The sequence below is a fragment of the Vombatus ursinus genome, unplaced genomic scaffold, assembly GCF_900497805.2.
Source record: "Vombatus ursinus unplaced genomic scaffold, bare-nosed wombat genome assembly UNPS02009994.1, whole genome shotgun sequence".
In the NCBI taxonomy this organism is placed as follows: domain Eukaryota; kingdom Metazoa; phylum Chordata; class Mammalia; order Diprotodontia; family Vombatidae; genus Vombatus; species Vombatus ursinus.
In genome coordinates, this window is record NW_020949772.1 from 1,291,347 (window position 1) to 1,304,121 (window position 12,775).

Consider the following 12,775-nt stretch of genomic DNA (forward strand, 5'->3'; position numbering starts at 1 on the left):
AAAATAGGGATTTGGGGGCAGCTAGGTGAATAGAGCTCTGGCCTTGGAGTCAGGAGGACCTGAGTTCAAATCCAGCCTCAGACACTTAACACTTACTAGCTGTGTGACCCTGGGCAAGTCACTTAACCCCAATTGCCTCACCAAAAATAACTAAAATAGGAGTTTGCAAATTATAGTGGGAGCAAGGTACTATCAATGAGAAAGCATTTATTAAAGTGCATGCTATGTAACTGGCATTGTGCTAAGACCTGGGGATACAAAGACAAAAATAAAATTATCCTTGCTCTTATAGAGTTTGTATTTTATAAACATGAACTTTCTTTGGATGCAGGTATTCAAATTCCTTAATTCCTGGTTTGTCCTAGTTGGGGAGTTTGAATGTTTGTGGTCAGCCTTCTTAGTTGTGAATGACATAAAAACAAAAAAACAAATTCTGCTTTGATGAACCTAGACCTTATTCTTTTGTCCATTAATGGTTCCTGCAAGAATGACAATGTCAGGCCCCTGCATGCAGGGAAAGTCATTAAAAGGCCACCAAATATCTTTGCTTGCTCAGTTCAGAATTGGTTGTGCTCACCCTAGTCAATTCTAGCCCCAGGTAAATATGCCACTTACCTATACTGAATCTTTTCTCTTTGGAGTTTCCCATGATTATGGGCCACTTGTAAGAATGCTTTTGCTGACTTTTTGGCCAAAGTTGTGACCTTTTCATTTTATCTAGTCAAACAGTTTTTAATTTTTTTTTTTTTGAGAGGCAAAGCAATCATGGTTACGTGACTTGCCAGGAACACACAGCTAGTAAGTGTCAAGTGTCTGAGGGTGGATTTGAACTCAGGTCCTCCTGACTCCAAGGCCGGTACTCTATCCAATGTGCCACCTAACTGCCCCTCAAACTGTTTTTACTTTTCCTTATTTCTCCCTAACCTCCACTGTCCAGTTTAGATGACTGCTTTTCTATGAGATCTGTTCTTGATCCTGAAGAGACCCTGGAGGCTGTTAAGATGCTTTTTCTTTTAATCATCTTTGGCCCTCTCTCAACTGCCATCTGGCTTTTTGTGCTATGAAACCTCAAAGTGGCTTTTTGAAATTCCAGCCTAGATTTGTCCTTGTCATCTTCAGAATCATTTGAGACATCAACATTGATTTTGTCATCTGTATCAATATTGGGTAGAACTTTTGGAGTTAACCTTAAGCAAAAGCTTATAATGATTTCAAGTTCCTCAGCTTTTTCTTCAGATATAATTCTTCAATTTCCACTTTTATTTCATTTAATATGGGTTTAGAGATTAAATTATTTCTGAGGATTGTCCTACACTGATTTGCTGCATCAAGCTGTATACCTTGGAGCAAATGATATAGTTGGCAAAAAGTTGTGTATCACCTGTGGCTATTGCTGGTAAAGTTATGTTTCCAGTTTTGTTGTCAAATAATCCTGGTTCATAATTCAGGTGTTCGTTATGTTAGTATATTTTAGGTACATTTGTAGTTTACCTGCTTTAGTGGTCAGTGTTGCCTGTGCCTGAGTAATTCCAGCATATGGGGTATTGGTATTTTTAATTTGTTTCTGTGTGTCTGGCCTTCTTGGGATCCAGCACTATTCTGCTCTGCTTGATGTGGAGGTGACTGTTGTGAAGATTCCAAGTAGGGACAGATTGCAAGGCTGTGCTACTCTGACTATTCATTTGGTTCTTAGGAATATCACACTGACCAGGGCACTAACTCAGTTGAGTACCGCTGGACCTCAGTTTGCCAGCATTTCCAAGTTTCTGTCTTGAGCTCTGTAAAGTCTACCTCAATTACAAGCAGAGGGAATTTATGGCCGCTCAGGATCACGGATCTTGAAGAGTGAGGGGCCTCAGAGGTCATCTTGTCCGGCCTCTCACTTTCATGAGGATGAGAAAATGGGGGCACAGGGAAGGGAAGTGACTTGCCCATGATCACACAAGGCAGGAAGCTTTTGAGATGAGATTCAAATCCGGGTCTATTCCAGAGTGTATAAAGGGAAATAACGGTGTGGTTATCTTGTATTTCTTCCATATAATTCAAAGTCTTTGAAATTAAAAAGTCATTATAGGAGCTTTCTAATCTCTTAGAAGCCCTAACAGTACTATTGCATATTGCTAATATTCTTTTCTCTCTCCTTGTTTTAGGTTAAAGATCGAGGTCCAGAAGCTACTAGAAGATTTTTTAATTGGTTTTATTGGAGCATTAATTTGGGAGCAATTCTTTCATTGGGAGGCATTGCATACATTCAGCAGAACATGAGCTTTGTTATTGGATACATCATCCCAACAGTTTGCATTGGAGTTGCATTCATGATATTCCTCTGTGGTCAGAGTTTTTTTATCACCAAACCTCCTGATGGCAGTGCTTTTACTGATATGTTCAGGATTTTGGCATATTCCTGCTGTTCACGGAAACGATTCAGGGAACGTAGGAGCAGCAGGTATGTAGTGACAAATCAGTGGAGGCTTTATGGGTAACAGTTCGAAGTTCAGTATTGGTGTGAAGTGCAAGGGCTGCCATGGGGCTGATATTGAAGCTGTAAACCATTAATGTAGGACTTTTCTTCTCTTCCCTTGATTTTTGGGTTTAGGTACTTTTAACAATAAATTTAGGAGGAAATGAAACACACTAAAATACATTTACTTCTTCAGGGCACTGGTTACATCAACTTACCTTAGTAGGTCCTTTCCTTCTTTCTGAGTTCTAAGTTCCACCCTAGCTCCAGTTTGGGACATAGAAACATCTATGCCTGCTGAGTGATAATCCCCTGGGTGACCTGGTCCCAAACTATTGATGTAACTGGAATGAACAGGTAGAGTACTAGAATTAATGCTGGTTTGAAATTTGAGTGGGAATTTCCTGTCTGTTTAGGTCAAGACTTTTAAGTATAGGATTTAGTTTGTGGGCCAAACATTCCTTTACTCACACTGATTCTACAAAGAATAGAGTCATTGAGTAGCCTGGCTAAAAGCAGATGTGTGTAGTACATCATTTTCTGTGCACAGATGAGCACTTTGGAAAGTGGAATGGGTTCCATTTATAAGTAGCCAGATCAATCCCTTGTTAGTAATTGAAGGTATAAATACACAGCTCAATTTAGAACATAGGAGCTTTGTAAATTCAAATAGAATTATGCAGTTTGAAATGCACATCATCTAAAACCAAGAACCTAAGTCACCATTCAAAAAGAAAAGCAGAAAGGCAATTAAAATAACAAAACAATCCATCAGAATTAACGTATAGGATGTGTATAACCTTAATTAGAAACAGTTTGGACTGACTAGGCAGCTCTTTTGACTTAAGTAGGCATTCCTACATAGAGTTCAGCTGGAAAAAGAAAGAATATTAGTGGTTTTGTTCTTGGAAGATGGAGGAAAACAGAAAGGAGAGCATTGTGTGTCCATCCTCTTATGATTTTCTCTTTCCTGTTTACCTCTTCATGTTCCACTCGAATGTTGTATTTGAAAATCAGATTTTCTATTCAACTCTGGTCTTTTCATCAAGAATGCTTGAAAGTCCTCTATTTCACTGAATGACCATTTTTTTCCCTGCATGATTATACTCAGTTTTGCTGGATAGGTGATTCTTGATTATAATCCTATCTTCTTTGCTCTGCGGTATATTATATTCCATGCCCTGCAGTCCCTTAATGTAGAAGCAGCTAAATCTTGTGTTATCCTGATTGTGTTTCCACAATACTTGAATTGTTTCTTTCTGGCTGCTTGCAATATTTTCTCCTTGACCTGGGAACTCTGGAATTTGGCTACAATATTCCTAGGAGTTTTCCTTTGGGGATCTCTTTCAGGAGGAGATTGGTGGATTCTTTCCATTTCTATTTTGCCCTCTGGTTCTAAAATATCAGGACAGTTTTACTTGATCATTTCTTGAAAGATGATGTCTAGGCTCTTTTTTTTGATCATGGCTTTCAGATAGTCCAATAATTGTTAAATTCTCTCTCCTGGATCTGTTTTTCAGGTCAGTTGTTTTTCCAGTGAGATATTTCACATTGTTTTCTAATTTTTCATTCTTTTGGATTTGTTTTACAGTGTCTTGATTTCTCATAAAGTTTCTTCCAATTGCTCTATTCTCATTTTTAAGGAAGTATTTTCTTCGGTAATCTTTTGGACTTCCTTTTCCATTTGGCCAATTTTGCTTTTTAGAACATTCATCTTCTCATTGGCTTTTTGGACCTCTTTTGCCATTTGGGTTAGGCTATTTTTTAAGGTGTTATTTTCTTCAGTATTTTTTTGGGTCTCCTTTAGCAAGCTGTTGACTTGTTTTTCATGATTTTCTTGCAAAACTCTTAGTTTTTCCTCTACTTCTCTTACTTGCTTCTCAAAATCCCTTTTGAGCTCTTCCAAGTCCTGGGACTGGTTCATATTCTTCTTGGAGGCTTTGGATGTAGGAGCTTTGGCTTTGTTGTCTTCTTCTGGTTGTATGTTTTGATCTTCTTTGTCACCAAAGTAAGATAATATAGTTTGACTCTTTTTGTGCTGCTTACTCATGATCCTGGCCAATTACTTGAGTTTTAAACTCTTTGTTAAGGAAAAAGTCTGCTTCCAATGTGAAGAGTGTACTGTCCCAAGCTTCGGGGGTTTGTACAGCTGTTTTCAGAGGTACTTCTAGGGACCTGTAAATTTTAAGTTCTTCCAAGGTGGTATGATAAGGGGCAAGGTGTTTTCTCTCCACCACCACGACAAGCTCCACCACACCAGCGTTCCTCAGAACTGTGACCCAGATCCAAGCACTGGTAAAGCAAGAGATTGCAAAGAGAACCCTGCAATCCCCCTCTGATTAGCCACTCGATTCCCCCTCAGTCTGGGCCGGAAGCTCAGGAAGCAGCCGCTGCCGGGGGTGGTGAGGGGGGGCAGCTGAGACCTAGCTCCTCTCTCACTGCAGTCACAGACTTTTCCCACTGACCTTCTAAGTTGTCTTTGGCGTTCAGGGGTTGAGAAGTCTGGAAACCACCACAGCTGCCCGCGATTCAGTCCTCTGAGGCCTGTTCCAGGGTCGCTGTGGTCTGTGTGCCCATGCCGAACTGCGCTCCTCTCCCAGCCCAGCACGAAATACCTTTCCAATCAACCATCCAGACTGTCTTTGGCTGGAAATTTGTTTAACTCTGTCTTTTTGTGGGTTTTGCTGCTTTAGAATTTGTTTAGAGCCATTTATTTAAGGTATTTGGAGGGCTTTGAGAGAGAGCTCAAGACAGTCACTGCTTTCCCTCTGCCATCTTGGCATGTGTCCATCCTCTAATTGGACTTCATAGGCAAGTAGGACCAGAAAGAAGATAGACCCAGGAAGAACACAGCAACTCTTCATTAGTGCAAGGAATGGGATACTCATGGTACTTAGTACTGAAAGGGACTTTAGGAATCACCAAGGTCAATCCCCCTTTCTGACAGAATTACTTGTATAAAGTTTTCTGGATGACCCTGGAGACAATGAGGGCCTAGTAGACTTAGACATTCAAAAGAGATATTTCCTAGAATTTATGTGAATAATATAAGATATGTTTTGAATCATTTGTGGAATAACTTGGTTGTATTTCTAGCCTGTTTTCCATATTTTTAGTGTAGCTACTCAGCATGTTGTATTTAAATTTGAACTGGTTTTCATTTACTATTATAAATAGTAAATAGTCTTAGCTTTAGACACCTGGGGTCTGAATTCATATCTGACCTCACAGAAACTAGCTCTGTGACCTTGGGCAATTCACTCAGCTTCTGTTTGCAACTGTAAAATGGGGATAATAATGGCACCTGTCTCCCAGAGTTGCTATGAGGATCAAATGAGATAACATTTGTAAAGCATTTAACACGGTACCTGACACATAGTAGGCACTTAACAAATTTCTTCCTCCCTCCCTCCCTTCCTCCTTTCCTTCCTCCCTTTCTCCCTCCCTCTTTCCCTTCCTTCCTTAATTCCTTCTCACCCTTTTCCCTCTGTCTCTACCTATTGTGCTTCATTGGCAGCATGTGTAGTTATAAGATTATTTGGAAAGATATGAATAAAGGTAATAACCAGCTGGAAGCTGGCTTTATCACATTTAAGCCAGTAGAAGGAATAAGAGTCGATTCAATAAATAACTTCTGGTAAATGGTGACTCATAGCCAGAAAAACTAATGCATATCTAGTAGCTGAAGAGTTTACTTACTATAAGGCTGAATGTCATCCATTGATAAAATAACATTCAGTGCTAGGGGGTGGGGGATGGGAAGGGAAACATTTAAAGACACGATGGTTTACACAACATGATTTCTGTTCTGCTTTGTCATGGTGATGAGGTTGACAGAAGTTGCTGAGGGAAGCTGTGTAGTGGTCTGGACCCTCCAATTAGTTGTGTTACCTTACAGAAAGCACCATATGACCTTCCCTTATTGTTTTTGACGTAAGCATCTAATAGCAGAGTACATCATAGTAATTGCAGTCTTTCCCCTAAGAATTGCACACCTGTAAACACAATGTCACTTTCAAAATCAGCCATTTACATAGTATATGTGATAGAGAATAAGTATCTTAGTTTATTATGGTCTTTCCTTACCACAAGTGAAGGAAAGGAATTGTTATGAAAATATTTGTACCTGAATGGCAAGTGGCAACAACTCCATTACATCTGTCTATTGACTTCTCTCCATTGCTGAGATTTATTTTATAATTGAATACATTTACATGGGCAGAAAGGAGGGGCAGTTTAAACCTGGAACTATTCTATCAGTTCTTGATGTGTGGAGACAGTGCTGTAACTGAAGATTTACTGTTTATTTTATATTGCATTCATAACCAAAAGTAAAGTTCTGGCTAAGGCATGCAATGAAATATGTGTGTGTGCTTGCGCGTGCGCGTGTGTGTGTATGTGTGTGTGTGTGATTGAAAGAGAGAATCGCTTAGTGAATAGAGTTCGCCTCAGGAAGACCTGGATTCAAGTGTTACCTCTGAGTCTTACCATTGTGTGTCACTTATCTGCTTCATAACTCTAAGAATAGAAGCTGCAGAACACTTAACCTGTCTGCAAATTGGCAGAGCTAGTTTCCTAACAGGGAGTGAAACCACAATGAAACCACAGCCCTGAACAACAAATAAATAAGCAGGCAGATAAATAGATAAATAAATAATTCACTGGGTAGTGCAATCTAGACAGCAGGAGGATGCATCATGAGCCAAATCCAACAGGGTTTCATTACCAGGGGGATCTCATTATATAGTTTTCTCTCTAAGTCACTACCCCCTTTCTCATTTCCCTTTTCATGAGGATTGAAATTGGCTTCAGTGTTTTTGCATATATATATATATATATATATATATATATATATATATATGATAAATGTGTGTATTTGAAAGTGAGAATAGATATGAAATAAGAAAAATTGGCTTGTACTTCATTCTTTTGGTTGTCACCAAGTTCCATATACATATATATACACACACACACATATATATATACACACACACAAAGAATAACTGTAAGATTATTTCTAGGGTATATGATGTTTCTAGTGAGTATGATATACATATGTTGGAATATAATTTTAATTACCCATATATAGTATGATGCTTACCAAATATATTTATCGTGTATTGATTCTTTTGTTAGCATAATAGCATATGGACTTATCTCAACATCTTCACACCTGTGAATGATAAATAACTCATGTTAGCAGTGTCCTATTACAAACTCCAAGGTATCATATGCATTGGATCAAGGAGTCAAAATGTTAGAGCCAATTCAGTTCAATTAACAAGTGTTCACTAAGTGCCTACCATATGTTGTTGAGTCACACAGATTAAAGAGAAAAAAGGACAAAAGCAAAAAGTACTTTTAAAGGTGTGGTGTGTTTTGATCATTTATTTTCCCATTTGTTTTAGTCCAAGGGAACAGGCTTAACTGCATGCAAGACTGTGGTTTTCCTTGCCCAGGGAAAGAACTTCTTCCAGCCCATGCATGAGGGCAATTGGAAGAATCTGGAGAATAGAGGGGGCAGCTTCTCAGGGAGGAGAATTCTTATTTTTTTTAATCTAATAAAACTAGAAAAATAATATAAACCCATTCACTAAACTATGAGAGAGAAAAAAAAATTAAAATGGCTTTTTATTTATTCCTTTTTGCTACCCACACTGCCTGTGCTCTTTCCTTCCTCACTGCTTCTCCCCCCACATGTTGTCATCTCTTATTTACAATTTAAAAAATAGTTACAGTGTAGTTCTCCTTGGGCTTCTGTTTTCACTTTAGCATTATTTCATATATGATATCTTTCCATATTTAGATGTGTTTCTCTGATTGGTCATTGGTAATACTGCTAGCTACTGCATTTAGTTATGTTAATATATACCACCTTTAGTACAGTCATTTCCTCACTTGAATATTTATTATTTACCTCCTATAGTCAACAAACATTGAGGAGGGGAAAGAACACTCAGTCAACAAGCATTTATTAAACACTATGGTAGGGAGTGTGCTAGGTGATGGAGATAGAAGAGGGAAACATTTTCTGCTTTCAAGAAGCTTATATTCTCTAGGGGGAGAAAATAAGTACGTAAAAGTATATACATACATACATGTATACATATACACATATGTGTGTATATATACATATACACACACATGTTGTGTGTGTGTGTGTGTGTATGTGTGTACACAGAGAGAGAGTACTTTTTTGGGGGGGAGAGGCCTGAAGAGCCAGGATGATCAGGAAAGACTTCATGTAGAAGGTGGTTGGGGATCCTCAGCTGAGTCCAGCACTACTTTGGGAAGCCCCTGGAAGTTGAGGGCTGCTAGGCTGCCTGAGGAACGGGGAGCTGGCCTGGGTCAGAGCATCTGTGCTGATCTTATTCAGGTGAGTGGCTTGGCCACACATCCATCCTGGGTGAGATAGGGAGACATGGTCTAAAACAAAAAGAACAAAGAAGATAATACTTGAGCTGAGTTTTTTTTTTTTTTCTTGTTTTTGTGAGGCAATGGGGGTTAAGTGACTTGCCAGGGGTCACACAGCTAGTCAGTATTATGTGTCTGAGGCCAGATTTGAACTCAGGTCCTCCTGACTCCAGGGCTGGTGCTCTATCCACTGTGCCACCTAGCTGCCCCCTCAAGCTGAGTTTTGAAGGAAACAGGAGATTCTAAGAAACAAGGGTAAAATTAGTACATTTAAGGTAGGAGGGACACAGTGCAAAGGTGTGGGGGTAGGAGGTGGAGTATTGTATTTGTGGAATAACAGGTTGGCTGGACCATCATGTGTGTAGAAGAGAGTAATGTGTCATAAGGCTGGAGAGGTAGATTGGGGCCAGGGTGTGAAGGGATTTAAGTGTCAAATAGAGGAGTTTGTAGTTGATTCTATAGATAATAATGAGCCACTGGAGTTTGTTAAATAAGATGAGTAACTCAATGAGACCTGTGCTTTAAGAACATCCCTTTGTCACCTGCGTTGAGGCTGGATTGTAGTGGGGAAAGACTTGAGACAGATGACCATATAGGAAGCTCTTAGATTTGATCTAGAGAAGCAGTGATACAGACATGAATCAGGGTGGTCACTGTGTGTATAGAGAGAGGGGGACAGATTCAAGACATGCTGCTGAGGTACAAGTGACATAATTGGATATGTGGGGGAGAGAGATTGAGGAATCAAGGGTGACTCTCAGATTGTGAATCTTGTTACTGGAAGGCTGATGGTGCCCTTGGTAGAAAATAAGGCAATTCAGAAAACATGGGTTTGAGGCAGGGGGTGAGGGAGAGAATGAGAGAAAGATTAGAGTTGGGTAGATAGATCTGAGAATCATCTGCATAGAGATTATAATTGAATCTATGGGAGCTGATGAGGTCACTAAATGAGGAGAGAGAAAGAAAAAGAAAGAGAAAAGAATAAGAAAATACTTATAGAAGAATGGTTAGCATTAATAAAGTGCTTTACAGTTTGCAAAGTACTCTACAAGTATTACCTCATTTTTATCTTCACAACACCTGTGAGACAGGTGCTATTCTTATCTCCATTTTACAGATGAAGATACTGAGGCAGACAGAGGCAAAGGCACTTGCCTAGGATCACAAAACTAGTAACTGAAGTTGGATTTGAACTCAGATCTTCCTGATTCTTTGTCCTTCTAGACTCCAGGGGGTCTGGCTGAGGGATATCTGTTCTATACATAAACTAAAAATATTGATGTCAGCTAAGCCTAAGAGATGAACATAGTAAGGTAAAAATAAAGAGACTGCCTTCTCCAACATGTAGAACTGTTGAAGCAGTCTTGGAGCACCTTAATGACTGTTGTTACAGGTACTTTTATTATTGGGACCATTTCTTTGAAAGGTGGTATAATATTTATACACATAGCCACAGAAAAGAAAAAAAAGGAATATAGGAAAGACAAAGTGGGGCTGTTAACTCTTAGCGAGTGTAGTGTAGTGAATATGAATGTGAAATCCATGAATATATGTAGTAAAATACAATCAAGAATATTCCATCCTCCAAACTTTTTTCTATATTCATTTGGCTGAAGATCAACATTAAACTAATTCCTGTATTTTATTTCCCAAAGAGAAACCACTGGAGTATTTCAGCAGTCTCATAAACAAAGTCTATTTGATTCATGTAAAATGTCCCATGGAGGGCCATTTACAGAAGATAAAGTGGAAGATGTAAAAGCCCTAGTCAAGATTATCCCGGTTTTCTTGGCTTTGATACCTTACTGGACAGTATATTTTCAAGTGAGTGGAAATAAGTAGAATAATTTGCTTCAATTCTTTATGATGGCCACACTAGTCCTTCCCCTTGGCTATAAAATATTATTTTGGATACAGTGTAGGTCAATAGACAATAATTAACAAAGGAAGCAAAAAGCTTAAGTCAGCCTGTTGGAATGACTTTGTAGGGGACTCTTACCCAGACTTAATCTGTAGTGTCAGGGGACAGATATAATGTAGGCCAGGAGTTATCTTGTTGACTTTTATGCAAGAAGTGTTAAAGGGCTTTCTAGCCTATTGTAAAAACCCTAAAATTCACCTCTTCTGCTCATATACCAGTGTGGCCCCCATAGCTTTTCTAGGCTTGTCACTTTCATCTGTGAATTGTAACCACTTATTACTTTTCAAAACATTTTTCTTCTTCATATTTGATTCACTTATTTATCCTTCCTTTCATTCCCTGACCATTTTCTTTTTCATGGATCAGTATTGAATCTCTGTAATTGCTTAGACTGACCCCCTCTGTGTAGGGTATAAATGTGGATATATCTGTAGAGGAGTCATAGTTGCATCTTTAAAATCCATTCTTAATATCACATTTCTCTATTATATCTAGATGCAGACAACATATGTTTTGCAGAGTCTTCATTTGAAAATCCCAGAAATTTCAAGTATCACAACCACTCCACACACGGTAAATAAAGCTATAACTATTTCAGTTATGAAAATAGGCTTATTCTGTGCAAAAAAATTCCTCCTTCAACTCTTTTTGCTCTGTACCAATCCCTTGAAAGTAGTTTTGGGATAAAGAGTAGTAAGGATAAGTAAAGATGTTCTAGTTGAAATAGAACAGTTGCTTAAGTAGTGTGGATTTTTGCTCTGTTTCTACAGAGAAAGGATAAAGTATGGATTCTGGTGGTGGGTGGTTGTGTGGTTGTTGGTGGTAAATTTGTAATGGAGAGCTAACTTAGGCATGCTGTGTTCCGTAAATATCCCTGCCCTATGCCAGAGCATTGGAGTAGGGTTAGCTCGACCATGCCTGGAGTTGTTTAGTTTGGTGAAATAGTGGTAAGTGGAATTTGTGGTATTAATCATATCTTTTGCCTGGAGGATCACTTCTTTTGTCTAGGTGTCTGGGCCGGAAGAAGAACTGCTGTTTCACAAAAATGCATAGATAGAGTAGTGTTACATAGAATGAGTGCAATTTCATATAACTAAATGGCAATAAATATTTGGCATGGTGACTTCTCCCTCACTGAAGAATAGGAACAAAGTAATACTGATTTGCCTTATGTCTAAATAATTTTTTCCTCAACTATGAAGTACTTGTTTCTCAACTATACAATTATGAAATAAACCGTCTTTACTTTTTTTTTTTTAAAAGATACCTATGTAATTTAGGCTGATGATTTAGATAGCTTTGTCGTGGGCAGGTTACCTACTGTCTCCATTTTAATTGTCCAGTTTCCAGCAGCCTGGTTGACTATGTTCGATGCATTGCTGATCCTGGTCCTTATACCTGTAAAGGATAAACTAGTAGATCCTATTTTGAAGAGAAATGGTTTGCTGCCATCATCTTTAAGAAGGATTGCAGTTGGCATGTTCTTTGTCATGTGCTCAGCCTTAGCTGCAGGTAAGAATGTGTCAGTGGTACCCAGAAAGTGACTCACATTTCAGCCCCAAAGGAACTTCCTATTACAAATACTCGGGCCATGTCAATGGTGGCAGGTGAATGGCATGACAAGTTTGTGCCCCACTTAGCATATTCCCTAAAACTCATGTTGTAGAATATGGTAATTTAACTCTTTACACTTTTAGGAAGGGGTAGGGTATACTGGACTGGTTATTTTTTCATTGCTCGCTTAAATAATGCATAAAGAAAGAAGAAAGGAAAAAAAACATTTTTGTGCCAGGCACTGTACTAAGTGTTTTACCATTATTACCTCACTTGATCCTCACAACAACCTTGGAGGTAGGTGCTATTATCATGATTTTACAGATAAGGAAACAGGCAAATAGGGGTTAAGTAACTCAGGGGTCATACAGCTAGTGAAGGTCTAAGGTCAGATTTGAATTCAGATCCTCCTGATTCTAGGCCCA

At 38.8% G+C, this 12,775-nt stretch overlaps 1 protein-coding gene across 1 annotated transcript in view; it reads left to right on the plus strand.

Moving 5' to 3' along the window:
- SLC15A4 (solute carrier family 15 member 4) overlaps positions 1 to 12,775 on the plus strand; it is a 41,693-nt gene that overhangs the window by 13,785 nt on the left and 15,133 nt on the right. Inside the window, exons 4-7 of the mRNA XM_027853511.1 lie at positions 2,151 to 2,446; positions 10,531 to 10,699; positions 11,292 to 11,369; positions 12,140 to 12,308. Of these exons, the coding sequence (XP_027709312.1) occupies positions 2,151 to 2,446; positions 10,531 to 10,699; positions 11,292 to 11,369; positions 12,140 to 12,308 (712 nt within the window). The remainder of the gene's footprint in view (positions 1 to 2,150; positions 2,447 to 10,530; positions 10,700 to 11,291; positions 11,370 to 12,139; positions 12,309 to 12,775) is intronic.